At 38.4% G+C, this 22,376-nt stretch overlaps 1 protein-coding gene across 13 annotated transcripts in view; it reads right to left on the bottom strand.

The window, feature by feature from the left end:
* The window catches only part of prom1a (prominin 1a), a 31,307-nt gene that overhangs the window by 8,200 nt on the left and 731 nt on the right, over positions 1–22,376 (bottom strand). For 9 of the 13 annotated variants that reach the window (XM_077609013.1, XM_077609012.1, XM_077609018.1 and 6 more), the window contains exons 2-15: positions 13,969–14,027; positions 12,426–12,631; positions 6,102–6,222; positions 5,586–5,649; positions 5,192–5,281; positions 4,839–4,862; positions 2,901–3,130; positions 2,646–2,720; positions 2,497–2,560; positions 2,219–2,378; positions 1,428–1,580; positions 692–815; positions 509–612; positions 7–91 (exon numbers count right to left, since the gene is read on the bottom strand). In XM_077609013.1, coding sequence (XP_077465139.1) covers positions 7–91; positions 509–612; positions 692–815; positions 1,428–1,580; positions 2,219–2,378; positions 2,497–2,560; positions 2,646–2,720; positions 2,901–3,130; positions 4,839–4,862; positions 5,192–5,281; positions 5,586–5,649; positions 6,102–6,222; positions 12,426–12,631; positions 13,969–14,027 — 1,559 coding nt within the window. Of the gene's footprint in view, positions 1–6; positions 92–508; positions 613–691; positions 816–1,427; positions 1,581–2,218; positions 2,379–2,496; positions 2,561–2,645; positions 2,721–2,900; positions 3,131–4,838; positions 4,863–5,191; positions 5,282–5,585; positions 5,650–6,101; positions 6,223–12,425; positions 12,632–13,652; positions 13,812–13,968; positions 14,028–22,376 lie in introns of those variants that run through there. The other 4 variants (XM_077609015.1, XM_077609016.1, XM_077609024.1 and 1 more) reach the window with 2 other exon arrangements.

Here is a 22,376-nt window from a genome sequence, read left to right as displayed (position 1 = left end):
ACTGACCACTGTCGCATTGAGGAAATTGGAGACGTTGAAGACTTTATCTAGACGCAAAGCCGAGTAGATGCCTCTGTTCTCCTTGCAAGTGCTGCCCAGAGAGACACATAAAAAAGGGAGACATTAGAAGAAGAATTTGCTGCCACCCAGTGATCGTCATCATAAGTGCATTAAAATCTACAATATCTGACTGTAAGGGAAGTTTGGATTAACGGCCGGCATGTAAATGCTGCACAGTGTAAATGTGAGTTGTGTTTACACAGCTATGTCATGTGCGTGACTTTAAAAGGTTAAAATGGAGTGCAACTAGACTGGGAAACAACAAATGATGTCAGGCAGCAACACCACTCATAACTCTTTGCAGTCCCAAAAAATTCCACTGTCTATACACAAGTACTGAGAGGGACAAATACAGGGAGCATATTTAGTCACACAAAAGATGGAAGAAAGCCTTGTACTGTATATTTGAATAAAATTTAAAAATGTGAATTTGTAAAGCCCACATTACCTGTACACACTCTCTGCAGTGAGGTCGAGTTCTGAGTCATTGTACAGGTAACCAGGGATGAAGTTTCTCCACTCAGGGTTCACCAGGTACGGCGCGTCTACCACCTGGAGAATGGTCGGAAAGAGATGAATGATGTGAATGAGTGGAGCATGATGGGATTTAATGTGCCCTTTGAGGACTTGCCTTGAAGAGGTCCTTGGTGTGGTAGGGCTCGCAAATGAGCTTTTCCATGTTCCCACCGACCAGGAAGAGTGCAGTCAGCAGGCCCATGAGAACCCAAGAGAAGATGAAGCTGAAGCCCACACCCCTGTGGATGAGCCAATAACAATTTGGTTCAGTTTTTTGCCCATTAAAACTAGCATTACTTTTGTCAGAAACAATTTTCAGAAGAAAAAAAAGAATATTGAATATGTCTCTTAGTATTACTTGATTGAAAATGTTTAATAGTTTTAATTGTATGCTGGGAAGGTTATATTTATTAACCTTTTTTTTTACTTAATATAATTTGGATTTTTACTAAGTAATTTCACGTTCATAATTTGGATTTTTATTAAGTAATTTCACATTTATACGCAAGTTCAACTGTTTTGTTTGGGTAATATTGGCCATAATATTAACATTTAGTATAGAAAAGTGTGGCCCACATGGTGTACACACCATATATTTATTAATATAAATGAAATGATAAATGATAAAATAATTTAAAAATTACAATCAATAAACACAGAAGTGAACTATTTAAGAGCCTATAGCCATTTTTCTTGAAATAGAGATTATGAATCAGTACCCAGCTTCATAGGAGACTTTGGTGTTCAAAGTGTTTGTGACAGTGGTGTCACCGTGGGTCCTTTTGGGTTAAGAATACCTTGGTCTCCACTAATCAAATCACTTTTGAAGTCAGATGGGGTGTGCTACTTACGCCATGAGCATGGTGCCTCCTGTGTTGGAGATGCAACCTCGCGTGGTGGGGGAGGCGTGCTTGTCGTATCCCAGTGTGCCACACAGTAGGCCCAAGTAGTTGAAGGCCAGCACCAGCACAAGCATGCAGCACAAAGCCACGCAGCCTGTCCACCTGACACATACGCAAAACAGCAACAAAACAAAAGGAACGGAAATATATAGTTAAAATTAGACAATTCAATTTCTGGGGATTTGCTTCTTGGTTATTTCTTCTTCATTTTTGTTGGTTTTGGGCCATTGCCTTTTCATTTTGAGCATTCTACGGTCGCTTGCTGTACATTATAAATCATTCAGCACCCTTTTCCCTTGTTCATTGGTCACTTATTGTGTCTTTTATGACATTTCCAGGCAACCTAGTTAGCTATGAGGGACTTACCAGTCAGTTTCTGTTGATTTTGGTTCACATTTCAATGATTCCGGGGAATGCCTGGGTCACCTCCAGTTCATTTTGGATCACATCAAGTACATTTATGACACAGTTCATGGTGGTTTTGGAGGATTAATGGTTCATTTGCTGTAATATTCTGGCATTTTTTTTCTTGTCATTTGCAGAAATTAATATGGCATTTCTGGATCACTTCCTATTGATTTTGGGGGTACTAACGGGTCAAAACGGTATGGTTTTCGTAACTTCCTGTTTATTTTCAGGCAACTGAAGTATTTTTTTTAAAACTAATGACAACCAACAGAGATTTTTGCAAAAGGAGTAAAAAAATCTTTTTTTTATGGGAGTTGGATGTGCTCTCTGACCTGTAGAAGTCCAATTTGTCAATTTCCGGGTACTGGTCCTCGATTTTGGCGTGGACATGGCTGATGAAAATGGTGAAGTTGGACAGAGAAGTTTGGACTGGGAAAGCTTTGGATAGTTCTCCCACGTTCGCGCCAATGTCGTCCACCAAACTCTGCACCCCTTAAATAGTTTAGATTAGAAAACAAACAAAGTAGTTTTATTAGACATAAAAATAAGAAATTGTCATATCAAAGAAAAGTTATTTCGTTATTAAATTTTATAAAAAGGTTTGCCTTACTGTCGACGACACTCCTAGTCTGTACCATCACCATGTAAGGCGTGTCGTTTAGGGAGGCATAACCCTAAAATAGGGAAGAAAACGCATTTGTAAAATCGGCAAATCATTGTTATTAGGCTGTTTTTGCGAAATCATATCATCATCAGTACCTTGTTGATGACGGCATTGAGGTCTGTTTGCAACACGACATTCATCTTTAGAAGTTGACCATTTACATTGGGCAGCTGAAAGTGTTAAAAAAACAAAAATAAATATAGTTATATTAAAAGGTTCTGACACATCCAAATGGAGATTCCACGGATGTTCTTATTTATTGTACTTAATGAAATTAGGGGGAAAAGGGACCGTTTTGGTTTTTCAATAAATGAATACAATTTTGGATGGAATTTTGTTATTTATGTTACCCGGGTGAAGTTGGCGCTGACGTGCAGTTGTCCCAGCGACTGAAGGATGCCCCGGCAAAGTTGCGCCGAGGTGGCGTCTGAGGCCTCGTCGTGGCAACCGGGGTCGTTGAGGGAACGCTGGATATTGGCCCTCAACAGGCTCAGGTTTAAGTCCAGCTTGCTCGTGGCCTCCTGAAGCACTTGCAAGGACATGCTTGAGTTCTCCAGGGCCTCCTTGGTTTCACGCATGGCTGCGAACAAGCAACATTATCTTCACTTGATCGGTAGCACAAGAATAAACACTTCCTGCAGTTTTTTTCCAGGATATTTTCATCATCAAAATAGACAATTTCTCTACACCACAATAAAATACTCTATCACATTTGACTGCTAAGGCCATTAGCTCTTTATCAGGTAAGTTAATATTTTTTGGTCATTTATAAAAACAAACTCAAGACCATGGGTCTATTACAGGTCATATTGTATAGCACTAATAATATATGTATGTAATGTAATATATTAATCATTAGGGTAGGTACATTTTTATATTAATATATTTATAAATGCATTTATAAATTAATACTGTATCATTACAGCTACATTGATGACCTAAATGAATAAAAAGAGAAATATAATATGGTTATGGGCCCAAGATTGTTAAAAATAGTATTTATGTCATGCCATTGACGTCAATTCAATTCATTTAAACTGGGAGTGCTGAGCCAGAATGCTCATTTTTCAGTGTCACTGAAAAGCTTGACATAAAACACATTTCCATTTCCCAGTTCGAACAAATTGGACGTCTAGCTCTGCCAATGAGTTAAATGAGTGTAAATAAGTGTAAAAATTAAAGTCATAATTTGTGCATGAAAGCTTTAAAGCCCAACAGGAACGCTATGAATAACTTGCTCTTAATAGCTTTTAAATGAGATGCGAATTTTTGCTCTTGTCGTGGCCAATTAAAAGTTTAGCAGCACCAGGGGACACAACAAACAAGCCAAGGGTAGGAAAACGACAAAGTTGCCTCTTGGCGGGTATTTTGCAAAGGGATTTGGCCATTTGGGAGTCCTCTTGCATCCTTGAGTGCATTCCAGATGCAGCAGATAGCAAAAATAAGGACTTGCCTTTGACACTTACTGTAGGTACAAATGTTAACCTAAAGTAAATTAAAACTGCTCTGAACATGATGTTTCGAGGTAAATATTCTGTATGCATCATTCCCTCTCTGATTTGGTCAACTACACTGACATGCTAAAAAAGACAAACGACACAGAACATCCAAAAAAAATGCCTTTTGTTGACAAAAAGCTTCACAATTGTACATGTATGTTAAGCCCTTGATGCCTGAATTTACATTTAACAAAAGTGCACATAAGAACATAAAAATAATAATAATAACTAATATTTTCTTTTATTTATATTCATTTGGAAAAATAAAGTAAAGAATGAATTTAAAATTTAAAATGAAAGGAAAATCATCAAAAAACAATAAGGAGTATTTCAAATTAATGAATGATACTTTTTAAGGATTTATTTTAAATGTTATCGCCAAAATGCCTTTATTTGTATTTCCCCCAAATATATAGTTTTAACTTGTACTTTTTTAAAATTAATTTTCTGTAGTTTCTTCTGTTCTTTTTTTAAAAATGTAGTGTACTTTTAAATTTTTTGGGTTGTTGTTTCCCATTTAGTTTTCCATTGATATATTTTAATTCTTAAAAGATTCATGTACTTGTGTAATAATCGAATGCTTTTTGATATATACAGTACTTGCTCTAATGTAAATTCAGACATCAAGGTTAACATCAGCCTCTATTATCGAAGTGCCAAGTGAAATTTAAACATTGAAACACGGGTGTTGAAGACGACACGAAAGGGGGCCGAGGGCTTGGGGGGCTTAGGGGCTCACCACTGGGGACAAAGCAGACTCGACATCACGGTCGAGTGAGCGTCTGTTACCTTTGACGGCTCTGTCTGTTTTCACTTTATAGAAAATACACAAAAACAAAGAAAAGCACAAGAAGCTAAACTATGATGTCACTAAAGAATAAATGTTTACATTATTGAATAGAACTTACATTTCTTTTTTGAGATTTTCACTTTTTTATTTCTGAAAAATGATTATTTTAAGTAAATGTTTTAATCATTTAGCTGGATTTACATTATTATACTTGATTTTTGAAGTATGAATACCAGTATGGCAGGCACTGGCCTCTATTTTTATTTTTTTCCACTATCCATCCAGAAAAATAATATATTTTTGTTGTTTTTTTGTTATCATTCTGATGGTATCAGTAGGATATGAAGCAAACCTCCTGTCATTTTCAGCACGCTGTCCAAGGCGGGTTGAATCTCCTTATCCAACGAGTCACGTATCCTTCCACCTAGTAGTGGACCTATGTCTGCGTGACAACAAGAGATAAACAGATATTAAAAGATAAGACGCGGTATATTGCATCACTCATGACGGCTATTTGGAGAAGTAAAAAAAATACACACAAGGTCATCAACAGACCTTTCTGCAATTCTTTGCTTTACACAATAAGAAAAGAGACCTAACAATGGAAGAAATGACCAAAAAGATATGGGGTTCTTTTTTAAAAATTACAGTATACTAATATATTGGACTTTTTCAGTATTACATTGAGAAACTGGAGTGATTCAACTTGCCACTAGAGGTCAAAAGTGGACAAGAATTGGACTTACTCTCTAGGTCGTAGAGGACTTGGTTTTTGGCGGTGATGTACTGGGTGCTGAGATAATCAATTTGCTGCAAACAGATAGCACAAAAAAGTTGGTATATTTATATGAGTTTTTATCCTCCAACCATGCACGCACACACTCGTACCTAGGGACAATTTTGAGTGATCATTAAGACCACCCTCCATGTTTTGGGGATGGATATAGGAGGAAATTAGAGTGCCAAGAGAAAACCCACGGCGGAATGGGGAGAAGTTGCAAACTCCGTACAGGAAGGCCGAGACACCTCAGGGATTGAAAACTCAATTTGGCGTTTGGAAATTCTCAAACATCTCGAAGAGTAAATACAGCAGAGGCGGAATTTTAATTAGAATTGGTGCAAGATTAATTTTAACTGTTTTGGATTTAGGTTTGTAGATTGGACTTCCATCACTTTCAATGACGGCCAATTAAAAAAAAGTCTGGGAAGCAAGGCTTAATAAGGAAGAGGTATTTAGCCATTTTAGATGTCATTCATCTTACCCTGGGCGTGTCGTTGGCAAAGGTATGCATATCCCTCATGTTGCTATTGACCAGACGACGGATGTTCTTGACCTGAGCGCTCAGGTTCTGGTTGGCGGCATACGCACACACCACGCCGATCCTGCCAAGGCAAAGGACTTTCTGTTAACTCTATTGTGTTCATTTTGTCCTCTTTTTAATAGGTTTCCGATTTCATTTGTTCAGCCTGAACTAAAGAAACAGAAAACCAACACATTCCTGTGACCTGGGGTGTCGGTGACCCACAAATATAACATTTATATATGTATAAAAACACAAACACAAAATTGAAGAATTCGGGCGGGGACAAAATAACAATTTAACACAATAAGTAAATTAATAATATAGTTCAAATAAATCAGAAAAAAATAAATATAATAGTGCACTTAATCATCATCATGTACATTTAAGAAGCTTAATAAAATCAAAAAATTAAACACAAGAAAAAAATAAATATATGTAAGTACACTGCAAGTCCAATAAAGTTGCCTGTTAAAAATGAACAAAATATAAAACAATAATTTAGAAATCATGTTAAACTAGTATTTAATTGTATTAATACTATATTAATCCATTTTGACTGGGAAATATTTGTTCAATTCACCCCCCCAGTTAAAATAGATTGGACGTCTGGCAACATCAGTGGGACTCAAACATGACCATTTAAAGCCAGTTCTCACAGTTCAAACGAGTTGTCGACTATTATTATTCTTTAATTCATTGTTATACAGAATGCAATTAAAAGCAATTAATCTCACGCAATTAATCTCAATCAGAATGAGTAACCATTACCCAGCCTTAATAGACAGTACATAGTGGAGACATATAGCAGATGTTGAGTTTCAAACCCAACGGCGTCCAACAGGCGAGCAAGTAAGAAAAAGTATGCAAATCTATTACGACACTTTATTGTGAGGCCTTTTCATCACATTCAAATGAACCTTGTATCGCGGTGCGCCTATTGATGCCAGCCAGTCCCTTAACCCTCGTCGGGCAGACCTGTGCAGCACGTCTCCGGCTTAATTAGCCCGAGCAACATCAAGGCGACGGCGGCCCATAATATTAAGCCGCTTCCGTGACTCACCCTCAATCCCGGCGGAATTGTCAGCGCAGCAGCTCACAGCTTGGTCCGAGTATTTATTTATTACATATAACGTACACGTGTGCGGATGCTCATTTTAGATTTTTGCAAAAGAGCTACTTTGATCAGAGAGAATCTTCATGAATGATGAAAAACAGATTGTATTTTTCTCTCTGAGGGAACGTAGTGAGATGTTTCTTGTGCTCATACCCATCGTCGCTTATGGGTGAACGAGGCGCAGTTCATCTTTTCCAGTCTTGAGATGAACGCCCTACAGGAGAATCCCCCCCCACCCCTTTGTGTTTTGATAATCTCGTTAATCTATTCTGCACAATTCTGCATATGCTGTTTACTTTGAGTCAAGGTGGAATACTGAAGCCAAACAACTGTCATTGTATCTAAGATTGAGTCATTAGTGTACAACCGAGAAAATAACAAATGCTTCCAATTTCCCTTATTATAATATCTCATCTCATTTTCTGAACCGCTTTATCCTCATTAGGGTCACGGGGGGTGCTGGAGCCAATCCCAGCTGTCTACAGGCCAGAGGCAGGGGACACCCTGAATCGGTGGCCAGCCAATCGCAGGGTACAAGGAGACAAATGACAACCATGCACACTCACACCCACACCTAGGGGCAATTTAGAGTGTCCAATCGGCCTACCATGCATGTTTTTGGAATGTGAAAGGAAACCGGAGTACCCGGAGGAAACCCACGCCGGAACATGCAAACTCCACAAAGATGGACATGACCTGGATTTGAACCCCGGACCCCAGAGCAGTGAGACTGACGCGCTTAAGAATCGCTTTCTTCGGGCCGCTTGCCTAATTATAATATTATCTCCAAAAATGGATGTCATGATTTATGATAACGGCATATCATCGACGCCGTTAGCTACTGTGCGCCGGGTTCAAGTTCACCGGTTTTGTATAGTTTGGTTAGACATGAATTACAGTTTCTCCTGAACAATTCTTCCGGTTCTGCTGGGTTTCACGTCAAAATTCACCCTAAATTAGGGAAAGGCGTCTTTGCGATTGGTATTATTGAATCTCAAGCAAAGACCCTGAAACTTAGCCTTTAGGAAAACGTCCAGAAGAACAGAAGATGAAGGAAGGCATCTCACTAGAGTGTATGTAGGCCACGATTGGGGGTGGACGCGGTCTGCCGGCTCCATAGCTTATAGCCAGTCTAACAATGGCCCGCATTCAACGGCCGGTCTCCCCTCCCTGCGTCCACCAGAGTGGAGGTGAACCTCCATCATCGTCTCTACACAACAACACAATTACAAGGTCAGGCACCCTTGCCAAGGCTCATAGATGCCTCTCACAAAGAGGAGTTTTCAACAATAAATCCCCCATACGAACAGATAAAATCATGGTAAATATGCTCTCATTTCACTTTCCTTTCAGGAAATGATTAAAAAGGAGTTTCATGTAGAGACGAAATCAAACACTTAACATACAGTGATTTCCGGATTATTAACCACGCCTTTTTTCCCCATTGCTTTGACACTTACTTTTAGTACTATTGCTTCAAAGCAAAGACATACTGTACTTGGTTTGACCAGAAGTACCTGAAACAAGTTTTCTTTGGAAACCCTTGCTTACTTTGAAGCCACAGAAAATAGACAATTAATCCCTAGAAAAAAAAAGGATTGTTGGAGTGAGAGATGGAAGAAAGCGCACAAGTCAAAGCAGCTTTTTTGTTCCAGGCTTCTCTTAATCGCCGACTCAAGAAAGAAAGAAGGGATCAATCGACAGTATATTCTATAGTGGAGCTATTTATAGACAGAAATCCCCACAGCCCAAAATGAAGAAAATGTCAGTGATTAGCGGTTATTATACGATGGCGATCTGAACTTGACATTTTTTCCTCATGAAATTTAATCTTAATGGTACAGATTTAATTGATGTCCGCAAATATGGATTTGTCAAATTTTCATTTTGAATAAATATTATAACGATAATTCAAAGGGTGATGACGAATAATTATTACGATTAATTTTGTGGTTTATTATTTCAATGATTTAATGTTTCATTTAATGTCTCATATTTTAATAAAGAGGCATAAAATCTAATTTATTAATTTATGTCATGGCATTATTCTTATTTTCAACAATTTAAAAAAAAAGTTCTTCATTGGGAACAATGACAGGTAAAATAACGTCATGAAATACAGAATAGAATAAAGAAAAGCATATAGCTTAATTGTGACTTTTCCTGCTACCACTGTCCCTTTCTTGCAAAATTTTATCTCTTTCTCCTTTATATTTTTCTCCTGCGACTATTTTCTGCCTACGCTCGGGGCCCCTCGCGGGCGTCATTTAGTCAATTTCACCGCCTCCTGTTTAGTCAATTTATGACGGCGTGAGTCACTGAGAGATGTTTGTCCACGTTTACATTTAAGTGAACACTCCTTTCACATCTTGTTTAATCTATCTTGCTTTTCATGTATAATTGTCTCAATGCCTATTTTAAGGATTGCTGAGTTAGTTTAGAGTTACCTCACATTAATTAACAATAATGAATCATTTTAACGGCACATTCCCTTTTTCGCAATTCACAGTCTCCCACATAATTACCTTAACAGAGAATGAACTCATTGTCTCCCATAGACAGCAATAGACGTCTAATCCAGTTCAAATGAATGAAATGAAGCAATTCAAATGGATTGTCTCCAGCAATTCAAATGGATTGGAACTCCATTGCCGTCATTGGTAGCCAAAAAGTTTATAAAGATTACTACTTTTGACTTCATTACTATACAGACTGCAAATAATCACAATTAATCACACATATAATTATTCGAACTACAAATGATTTAACCGATACATGTCTAATCCAGTTCGCATCTCCCAGTTCAAACCCATTAAATGTCTATAGTTGTCAATGCAAGCCAATGAGTTAATATATATTATTTGATCAATATGGTAGTAGATTTTAAAAAAGCCATGACTAGCAAATGACTATTTATGAATTCATTATCATATTATAAATGGGTTAAATCGCAATGTCATGCAAATAATTGCAATTAAATGTGGTAACCATTCCCTAGCCTTACTTTACTTATTTTTAACAATCCTCTCATTTTTCCCCCTGATTATTTAGTCATTTAACAAATTCACCCAGTTCAAAGGGATCACAGTTCTATCATCGTCAATGCAAGTGAATGATCTCATAATATTTACAAAATGTGGATTTTGTCTCAGATTGCTACAGATTTAAAACAGGGTGAGCGGGTGATGGCGACATTATCATTAATTAGACCCCCGTAGTATTTAAGTGGCGGGCGTGTTGGGGGGATGCCAAACTTGTCATGCTGCGACCTTTTGCACTAATGGTGTTAGACAGCCCGTGACTAAAATAGAGAGTGGAAATGCATGCTGGGTAACACCATGAGACAAGTTGTCTTTTGACACACTTGCAAAAATAACAACAATGTTGATTCCATCATGGGTCAACTCATTTGTATATTTTTACATTCACTGTGAGTTGCTCAGTCAACACATTGCTATTAATAATAAATCGGTGAGGCATGATTTAGTCAGATTGTTATGTTATAGTTATAAGGCTAAGAGACACAAGAGGCTAATTAGCAGACATAATGGCATTAGGCAAAATATTAATTTATGCTTACACTTATTACAAACATAAATTAGGCTGACCTAATTGACAACTTTTACGACTATAAGTGTATTATTTGTGTGATTGAAGTAGTATGGCTTTAACGCTTTTTTTCCTTAAATGCTGGGGTCTCAAACATATCGCCCTATTTTCTGGCCCACATTTGAGAATTAATGATGTAGTATAGATGTTACCTGAGCGTATTATGAATTGGGCAATGAAAAAAAAAAAAGACTACCGTATTTTGCTGTTTAATATACCCCCCCATTTAATATACCTGGGTATATTAAACGGCAGGGGTATATTAAATGATGCACAAACGGGAGGCTCAAAAAAGCAAAAAACATTTAATATATATAGTATATGAAACGGCAAAATACGGTAATTAAAAAATATGTTCATTCTGAATAAAATACGATTATCTAAAAAATATTAAACTTAAAACAAGTAATGAAAACAAATTATACTAATTTAAAAAAGAACACAGAATTTTTGGGGGGATTTAATTTTTTGTTTTCTTTTGTAAATCTTTCCCAAATTCCCCCTTTTACTAACTACCACTAGTATGTGTTGTGCAAATACTGTGTGACCTGGGCCACTGTCCTTGGGAGAGTTAAAAGGTACAACAATAAAAATAAACCAATCAAGCAAAGGGGCTGAAGTTTTAAAAACTCACATTTGGAGATCTTATATAAACATCCATGCACACTGGTAACTTTGGTTCTGGTATGCTTCAGGTGTTGCCATGGTGGTGCGGCCAGAGCATATTTACTTTGACGAGGGATGACTTTCTCCGTGATGGGGAGGAGCTGGACTTATTGGAAATTCCAAAGAGTAAGAAGCAGACACCAGGGAGCGTTGTAACTTATTAAATCTCCCCAGCAACCGGCACAGACGTTTGCGAGCACCTATCTCATGCTGCTTTAAAAAAATCATCCCTACTTGACTTTTAGAAAATTGAAGTTCTCTCCCCAGGAAAACTTTGAATTAAGTTAGACCAAGATAGAATCAGGCTTTGAATGGGAATGTTTGAGTGCCATTGAGTTAACATAATCACTTTTTTTTAGTTTTATCAAGTGAAAATTTTTGATAGCTACCTCTTGGTTCTTTTTATTCATTCATTCATTTTTCATACCGTTTATCATCACAAAGCTAGTGGGGGATGCTGGGCCCTATCTCAGCCAACTATTGGCTGGGTGATGGTAGTGGGCAGCTAATCGCAAAGCACATGGAGATGGAGAACCACTCGCATTCAAACTCATGTATACCTAGTGGCAATTTAGAATTTTCAACTAGCCTACCTAGGCATGTTTTTGAGATGTAGAAGGAAACAGGAGAAAACCCACGCAAGCCCGGAGAGAACCTGCAAATTCCATACATGATCCGAACCTGGGATTGAACTCCCGATCTCAGAACTGTGAGGCTTACACACTAACCACTCCTGTATCAGGCCACTACTTTTTTTATAAGACAATACATAAATCCTTGGCAGGAGCATATGACTAACCTAACGGAATATAAGATATTGCAATATATCACCTTATCGATATATTGTCACATTCCTAATATGTTTGTCACACAATATGTCATATAATACTTACGTGATAACCAGCGAGGTGGAAAAGAGCAGCGTGCCCAGCAAGCCTCGTCTACAGTCGGCGTTCTTCCTCTGCCGCTGGTGCATCTCACCGCCGCAGTTGTCACAGCAGCGGCACATGCAGAAGAAGAGGCCCACAACGGGCACCACGACGGTGAATAAGACGCCCACCGCCGCACACACCAGGAAGCCCACTTCATAGTAGACCGCCTGGAGGTTAAAGGGGGGAAAGGGGATGTAGTTAGGAGTGTATATGGAAATTTTTGGAATGGAAAAGTACTGGAAAATGTAGACTTCTAACTGTTTACGTGCAGCAAAAACCTGGGGAGAACCGTGAAAAAGAGAATGCTAGCATGCACCAGATAATATGATGATAAAATCATTGAAAACTCCTGTAGTGTGTCCAAATGGGATTAGTGTCAACGATTTGATGAAACCGTATGAAAAAGCCTAATGAAGAACTTATTTCGCAGTGCTATTAAATATGATCAATGCCACGGAAAGCACATTATTGTTGACACACGCCTTGTAGATCATCGCCTGCATCCCTGCGGTGCTACCGCATTACTAACGAAGGCGGAAAGACGGAATTTTTGATGAAAAGATGGATTTCTATCTGAGCAACTCCACAGAAAGTTGGCCTTAAATAGGTTGCAAAGGCCAAAAACTATAAACGTCCAATTCTAGCTTCACGGACGAGATTGTGTTGGAAAATCAGCTTGTTATGGGCTGAGTCATCACAATAACAACCAAAATTGTCATTTATTTTCCTCCTCTATTCCTCAGTGGCTCGCAGCTGGCACTATTTTTGGACGATCGCTTTGTTATGGCGAGAGCCCGAAGGAAGAATGTGACCTTCCGCGAAGATGAGGTGGCGGCACGTCGCTGTTAAGATGTTAAAATCCACCAAAACAGCCGGCAGAACCTCCTCGGGCAGGATGAAGTTTGTAGCTTCACGCTTGATGAAAACTCATGTTAAATTTTACCACATGATGTTTCCTTTTGGAATGGGTAATCACTAGAAAATGTATATCACTGTAGTGCATGTTTATGAGAAAATCTGGAATTTTCTGGAATTGGTTAGCACTAGAAAAATATATAAAAAAAACGGGTGTAACATGTTTTTTCAAAGCAATATAAAGCAAAATCATGCAGTTCATGGTTAAAAATGTAAACGAAAAAAAAGTGTCTCTTGAGGAGTGGTTATGTTGGCTTTGTTCTTTTATTTTACCTGCAGGCTCAGCACTATGTTCTCCGGCTGAAGGAGATGTCAGGTGGTATCAGATGAAGAAGAAGAAGTAGAAGATGCATGCAGAAGACAAAGCATTAAAACACAAGCGTCAAAAGAAGAGCAGGAATGGACGACACAAGCAACCATAAAACCAAAGAGGAAATGATCCAAGCAGCAAAAGAAATGCGGCATGCGTACACAGCTCAAAACTAATTTTGGGGGATTTTTTTTACGACGTGCCGTGGGGAACAAAAAAAACAGTGATTTTTCACACAATTTCCAAATGTGTGGACTAATTGGAACTGAATCCACCCACCTTTTGATATTCAGTCTGAAGAGATCCGAATCTGTCCTTGGCCAGTCTGATAAGGAGATCTGAAAGACAATTTGAAAGGGTTATGGACTCTGTTGTTCGGATCAAAATGTTCTCCCACAGATAAGTCCAAATCTATTTTCATGGGCTTACTGTTCTCCAAAAGAATATGAATTATATATTTTTTTGTTTTTGTTTTTTTGTAAACGTGACATTGATGAGCATTGTCAGCCAAAATCTGACACCACAATCCCCACCAATTTTTACTCCTTGGGTCCAAAACTGACAGGGTCAAACATCAGAATAAATTCCTGTCAAGCTTATTGACATACTGCTTACGTTGATGTTTCCTCCATAAATGGAATTGGATTGGGGACATCCCTATTCCTGAATTGCAAAATGTTAGCAATTATGCTCTAAAAAAATAACAAACCCAAGATTAACCTCCCAATCTTTATCTGTTACTCAAAAGATGTGCTGATGTCAGATTTTTTTTAGTCTTTAAGGGAGGATCAGAAGCTTGAAATTCACAAGGAAATGGACAAGATTATTTTCCATACCTACACATTGAAAAATACACTCATCGGTGGCAGTAAAAGGTTGAAAGCTAGTTGACGATTACAGGGCAAGCTGATGGTCCAGTTTCAGGGAGTGGACACCTAATGTATCACTCGGGAAGCAAAGTTTGTGAAAGGTCAGTGTCTTTTGTATCGTAGTTAATGAGTGACTTTGAATGGCTTTTGTCAGCATCCATTGTGGTTTTTGAGGCCAGTTGTAAAATGATCGGGGCTTTGCAAAGTAAAAAAAAGGCAAGCTGCAAAAAGGGCAGCAATTATCTTGGAACTTTTTGTCGGATAATGTTATCTTTACAGGGCAAACCTATCAAATTCTGCAAAGTAATCTAAATAGAGCTAATTAACCCAAAACAAAAACACCCATTTATCCTAGTAATATAAACAATAATAATTAATAAACAATGTTTAACAAAAGAATTCATTTCACGTGTGGTTTCCTCAACATTTTTTCAACACTAGATCTTGTGAGAACTTAATTATTTATTTTCAGTAGGAAATTGTCTCAATAGTATGAGTGATTCTTCTAGTCAAATATACATGCAGATATTTTTGTCAATTTTTCTAGTAGACGCTTATTATTTTATTATCTTATAATGAGCAAGGATATCTGCCTATAGATGCTCTGCGATCTGCTCAGCTCCATCGTCAAATTAGCATAGCTGTGCTCAAAATGCTGAACGCGGCTCGCCGGTGTCAGGACTGGAGCTTATCCTCTCGTCTTACGACTCGCTAGGCATTAGAGCCAAGGAGCTAAAAGGATGGAAATCGTATAATTTTTTTCTTTAAACATGAGTGAGGGAGAGGGAGTTAAAAAAAAGTGCCAGTGAAATTCTGGGCATCTGTAGAAGAAGCTGACATGGATGAAAAGCAGAAGTGATAGGTGAAAAATGGCATTAATGAATAGATGGAAGTACAAAGAAAGACGAAAAACTAATCAAGTTGCTCTAAAGTCTAAACGCTACCAGACTCCAATATCAACCCGTGTACTAAGCTCCGTAATAACAAGCTTAACGAACAAAGTAGGGGGGGAATAAATATGGAATATGTAGGCCAGTCCGGGACACGCTGGAACGCCACTAAACTTTATTCAGTTTTGCATTGCTTGTATGGCGACAAAGCAAACAGCCACTCAGGGATTTTGCTCGCAACGTTATCTCTCTGAATTTGATGTTCGCAGTTACAATCCGCACGGGATTGGACCACAACAAGGAGTCTCTGCTCACAAAGCAGGAGGTTTGCAGAATTTCTTTGCATTCTGCAACACACTTGACAAAAGTACAAACCTGACGGCAAGGATGATTTGTCTTGTTTTGTGGTTGCTATGAAACCAGTTGAACCCATACGGCACTAAAATGAGTCGCCCAAGTCCATTTGTGTGCTTTCTTCTGCTGTACATTGAAATAAGTTTATCCCTAGTTGATGTCCAATCCATTTGAAATAAATAAATTTGAGTTGAATTTACTAATCTAATTCATCTCTGACATTACGACATCCGAGTTGGGAAATGTAAAGGCTTTTCTACTCACCATTCTTGTAATTTGAAGTCAGTTGACTTTTGTAACCAAGGATGTCAGAGCTGGGAGCGTTAACAATGAGGTCATTTCTGTCATTCCCAGTTGGAAGTTGACAACCAGATCTAGTCTCTTTGAAAGCAGGTGTACATGTTTTCAAGTAGAATTCCCCACAGATCGAGTTTACCCAGCATTATGGCCAATTGATGTCATAGGTGGGATGATTTGCAACCCGATATCACGTATCTAGGTTGCGGACACAAGATCAAAAGTTCTGCCAAACAAAAAGACGAGATTTCCTTTCCACTTTCACACACTGGAAAAGTTCCCTTTCAGAGATTGGCGTCACTACAGTGGACATCTATTCAAAAGTTGAGACTGAACACACCTTCAAAAATCAAGTGACTATTTCTGCTCGTTTAAATTAACTTTTTTCCCACAAAACGGAGCCTTTAATTGATTAAATTTTGTTTAAAATCTTTGTATTTTTTAATAGTCATTGGAAAATGCATGAAGGCAAAAATAATACTACATACAATGTGATTGGGGTCAGAACATTGTCTCTTGGGATCTAAATTGGCCCCTTTAAGAAAGAAAACAAATCACAATTTGTGCATTAAAGTGTTCATCTAGCATCTTCAATGGCAGCCAATGAGTTAAAAGAGAGCCCTGTAAGGGGTTATTTATTTATTTATTGAAATGATAATTCGTGCTTAATAAGGGCTCAACCGCTCAACCCTAAAACACAAAACAAGGGAGTCATTTAGCTACACAACGCCAATTTACGATCCGACCACCTCAACACTTAATAGCCTTCTGAGTTTCATTATTCCTATCTTCATGAGCATTGTGTAAAGTAAACACCTCCACACAAGGTCAGGACTGCGTTACCATGGAATCGGTTACTATGGAGAGAAAAATGGAAAAATGGAACGAGAGTCTGCCTTTAATTCAAACAACAAACATTTTAGACTTCCATCACACACACGTGTGTTTGGCTTGTTACCACATGAGTCCAACCTGCGATGCAATAAAATAAAGATGGCCTCACGTGCACAGCTGCTATTGCGCTCCACTGACTACATGAGCAGCCGGGGAAGAAAAAAATGTGGCATGTTAGCAACATGACAGCCTCCCCCTCCAGTGGGAATTACATTGATGGGTGCCGCACACATGCACGGCCACGGAAGCGAGCTGCCGTCCCGTCGAGTAACACAAATGGAATCAAATGGACGTAGTCGGTCTGGATGTGACGTGGGTGTGAGGTGACACGTAGTAGTAGATGCGAGTCACTGCTTGCCATGATGTAACATTACACAGCAACTTGGCTTTGAATGAACTCTTGTGCCTCAATGAGGTTCATTGCTAACATACAAATAAAACCCCTCGCATTCACTTGTGAGCCCATTCAGAAACTTAACACCAATCTGAAAATCGGATTCGTTAAGAATTTTGGAGTATCCTCAACCCCGAATAAAGGTGAGATCTTTAGCTAGAGCCTGAACACGACTAGACCCGAAATTTGGGTTGGGAAGAGCCTAAAATTTTAGAATCCATACATTGTTTTAGTATACATTTTCATAAACATAGATTTATAAAAAAAAATTAAAGGATGTAGTATCTGTCATTGGAGTGGACAATATTGACTCATTTAGACGTCATTTGGCTTTGACAGATATCGCATCTTTTGGGATTGAGAATTTTAAGAACTGTCAACATGAAATTTCCTGAATACGGGATGAATAAAGTTATCCAATCCAATCCAATCCTTTTTGCATTGAAGCTGGGCACCTTTGATGTGAACTTTGGTCTAATCAGAAATACCCAAAACAACAATATTCGGTTTCGAATTCCACATTTAAGCAAAAAACTTTGATGAACAAAAGCTGTCCGGAGTAGGATCGCCTCAAAGAGCACACCTGCCAATTTCCACGAAACTCTCCCACGTGTCAGCCCGAGTTTCCCAGGCCACATCTCTGAGCTCTCTCTAAAACAAAGCGATTTTGGCGGCAAGGATGAGTCAAGCCGTTTAGCATCACGCAGTCCACTCGCAGAAGGAAGGCACTGCGTCCACCATCGAAGCGGAACAAAGGAACCGGGGAACGCTTGACTTGCTATCCCCACTTGCCTCGCCCGCCTCGCTTCTCCTCCTATGACCCGAATACGACGTCACCCGGCCCCCCCAACTCTGATGAGACAGGGCATCGGTAGCACCCGGAGGAAATGTCTGATCTTTCCGCTGTTTGAAATGCGTCCTTTAATTGAGTGGTTCTTTTGGCTAGCCTTCCAATGTGTAACATCCAGATCAACTTCTTAATATAGGCTTCCCTTCAATGTTTCCTTTTTTTGGATTGTACTAGGTTGAACCCTCCCACTAATTGGTGTAAAGTTGAATCTTGGCCAGAGGAAGGACACAGTACCCAAAGATTCCTATCCTTAGTTCATTCCACGGCATCTTTTCCATTTAGGATTTCTACGTTGTGACATGGGAACACAAAAAGCAATACTACGAATCACTTTAATTCCCTGCTGGCTCCGCTCTCATGAACTGATGCCAAAATAGCCTTTAGCGACACTATGTTGTTACTGCTGAAATGGATCCCAATCTGGGATTAAACTCTCGCAGGCAGGCTGGCTCTCAATTAGAGAAAACGCAAGGTTGTGAAATCAAACCGTTGGAACACTGAGGACAAAAAAGGCACATAATTTATAATAAACAAAGTCTCATAAGTGTATCATCATAGTTTTTCTTATTTGCTGTATTACACTGTATAGATAAAGAGCATTAACTATCCTATCAGCAGTCAAATGTAAACTGTGTTATAGTAGAACATTGTTAATTGCTTTTGGTTTACTTAACCAAAAAAAGTGATAATACCGTTATAGGAACGCAATAGGTGCATACACAGGTTAATTATGTGTTGTATCAATACCAATTTTTGGTTGCCAATACCACCTCCAGGTTTTATAAAAAATAATCTACCATTTTTTTCTTTCAATACATCTTTCATCGCCTCTACCAACATGGCCGCCCTGATGCTGAGTCGCTGGCATTTATACAAGAAGAAAGTCATTTGAATTATATATACTATAAACAAATTCCAGCAATTAACACAGCATTAGATTGAAGTAGAGGAAATAATGCGAGGATGAACGCCAAAAGTAAAAAAAAATGATCTCAAGGCTCCGTAGGAAGCCGCAATCAGACCCCCGAAAAGGTCGGAGCCCCCCGTGCCGTAAAAGCACGGCACTTCGACGCCGCTTGTTTTGACTGATTGTGCCTCACCGTGGGAGTTTTTCAGGGAGAATGCAGATCGAAATGTCAACGCTAGCTCATCTGATTGCTGGAAGCTGCTCATCTCTTTTCTGCAAAAGGTCGCTTTGCTTTTGGTATTTGGAGGAAAAAGATAGTTTTGGCCATAAATGACAGGAGGGAAAAAGTACTGGGATAGGTAGCCGTTGCGTATGTATTGCAATGCTGGAGAAAGTAATAAAATCATGTCTATCAAAAAAAGTGAGGAACAACCGAGTTGGGTGGTATTTAAATATTTTAAACACACTCAAGACATTAATTTTCCCCCACTACTCAAAATTAAACATGCTTTCAATATTTATATGGTTTGTGAGCACTCTAGTCACAAACAAGAAACTCTGTTGTTTTGCTTTAGGCTTTAGGGCAGCCATGCAGTCAAACAGAATGCCTTAAAAATCATCAACGCTAGCCCGCTTTCTTTCTCTCTCAGGGAGAGCGGGCATCATTTGCCTTATAAAAGGGGAGGGAGAAAAATGAATGAATTATTGGTTGATGACTTGAAATAATTAGACTGTCTTGCTCAGTTGGATCACAGTGGATTGGTTGGAACAAAAACTAGGACCCACAGTGGCCATTGAGGACCAATTGGTAGACCTATAGTTTAGTGCAAAAAATGTTTTCTGTTGTTTTATTGATTTATTGTAACCGTACCATTGAAAGATCACCATCTGTTTTGATTTCTAATACTAGCGTGCCGATATTGATACTGACATTATAAATCAATACACATGCCAATACCAACCATATTGTTATCCGTGTTTCCACGGTACTCGGACGTTTGGTCGCCGGACGTTTGACAACATGACAGAGTGTTTACTGTTGAAACCAGCTCTCAATATTATATTCATGAGAGAGAGAGTTTAATATCTAAATATTTACTGTTGAAACCAGCTCTCAAAATTATATTCACCCGGGCGACCAAGCGTCAGGGCGACCAAACGTCCGGGCGACCAAACATCCGGCGACCAAACGTCCGGTCACGGTTTCCACAATGTCTGGTTTGATCAGGAGTCAGTTCAAGGACAGAATGAATGAATGTCTACCTGATGATGATGGCCAAAGCAGCTCAAGGCAACACGAAGACAGACGAAGGCGCCACTGAATATTTGGGCTTAGTCATTGATACAAGCTCACAATGGAACAGTGGCCACACTATTTGACGGCTGAACTAGCAAACAAACAACAACAACGAGGTCCGCTAGTACATGACAAGAGTGGTCATTTGTAACACAAAACCACAAGCAGCCATTGTGTGCAGCCTCAAAGTGTTTAAGTGGCTTCCCATAGTTGAGCCTATTAGACAACACATAGATTTTTCAGTCAATCAGACCCCCCAAAAGGATGTCAGTATATAAAAACAAAACATAATTTTAATTAGAGAAACAAAGAAAATACATTTTATTCTAGCACTTGTTTGGAATGAAGGCTATACACAGCATATGGTGCAAGGCATTATGGGATTTAGCCAGTTAACAAGGTGACTCACCGAGCTGTTAATCTGCAAAATGTCCTGTAGATTTAGAAGAGGGCATCTTTGTATATCACGAGACCCCCATTAAACACAAACACTAACAACACTCAACACCATTAAACATAGACACACCTTACCGTCTATGTTTAATTGCATTATGTGCAAACTAATAACATCACATCCAAAAAAGAAGGACATTTTAACTGTCAATGTACCGTTTTATAGAGGCGAACAAAAATAGGATATGAAAACCTGGCTGTTGAAACACTTGGGCAAGTGTTCTCATGTTTTGATTAAAAAACAAACAAGTGACTTATCTTTCATAAAGGCATGAAAAGAAATACAAATAAAACAGTTGATGTGTTGTTAAAACACTAGGGTTTCACAATTACAGTTTTTTTAAAGGCTAGTAATTGAATCTTAGCTAATAAGGCAAATTGATTGTTGAACATAACAAAACTTGAAAATATTGCCAAATGTAAAATGGCATAACCCTGCATTTAGAAGTTATATATTTCAGTTGTTTGTTATTATTTCAAAAGGAGTGACTAATTGTAACCTAACAGCATACAAAGAATCTCAAAGACTATTTGTGACCCATGTTTCCCATGAATTCTACATTTTAAACAATTAACACTTTTTGATCGTTACAAAAATTGAATTTGAGGAGTGAAGCCGACACTCTTGGTGTTATTTTTCTGTTTAAATTCATCAAGGGGTGTGACAACAATATAGTGGGATTTGGTGATATTTTGTATGCATATGCTACTGCCAAGTATCAATATACCATTTTAAAAAGATGTCACTGTTTAATAAAGGAATCAACAGGTTGTTACCAAAACTTTTTACAAGATTAGTGTCTATGTTTATTCATTGGCTGGCACTTTCTTGTTGTACAATTTGTGTATTTAAAGTACTAGGATGTCCACACAAAAGTTGTTTTTTTTAAATCAAAGTGTAAATCAATAGACAAAATGTGCATTTCCCTGCCTGGGAATAAATTTAAAGTCACTTCCTTGTTAAATGATTGATTGGTATGTCAATTAATTTTGACGGTGAAGGGTGAATGAACGTCATTCGTACCTCCAAGTCAAAATAAATTGGATATTAAAACCGGCACTAAAATGTGAGCACTAGACCTCCCATTGAATTGGATTTCTATCGTTGTCATTGGCAGGGACTGAGTTAACTCATTCACCCCAAACCATTTGTTTCAAGACATCTTTTAAGCCCCACAGAATATTGTGTTGTGCGATTACCTTAAAACAATGTACAGAAACGAAGATTAGATTCCCATAGTAAAGTTTGGTTTCTACTCTATTTTTGTTCTATAGTTATGAGCAGTTGAATATCATAAACATTATTTTTACATCTTTGATTGTCAATTAGTTATGAAAGACGCTCATTTGTTACTGTTACTGTATGTTTGTTTGTTTTTTACAGACATTTTGCACTAAACTATTATCATTACCTACAAAGGAAGACAAGAGATTTTCCTAATCATGATTTATTTGTTGGGTTGATCATGGTTTTCCATGTAA

Source organism: Stigmatopora argus, chromosome 9 (genome assembly GCF_051989625.1).
Source record: "Stigmatopora argus isolate UIUO_Sarg chromosome 9, RoL_Sarg_1.0, whole genome shotgun sequence".
NCBI lineage: Eukaryota > Metazoa > Chordata > Actinopteri > Syngnathiformes > Syngnathidae > Stigmatopora > Stigmatopora argus.
Note: the sequence above shows the minus strand (reverse complement) of the source record. Positions and strands in the feature narration are given on the sequence as shown.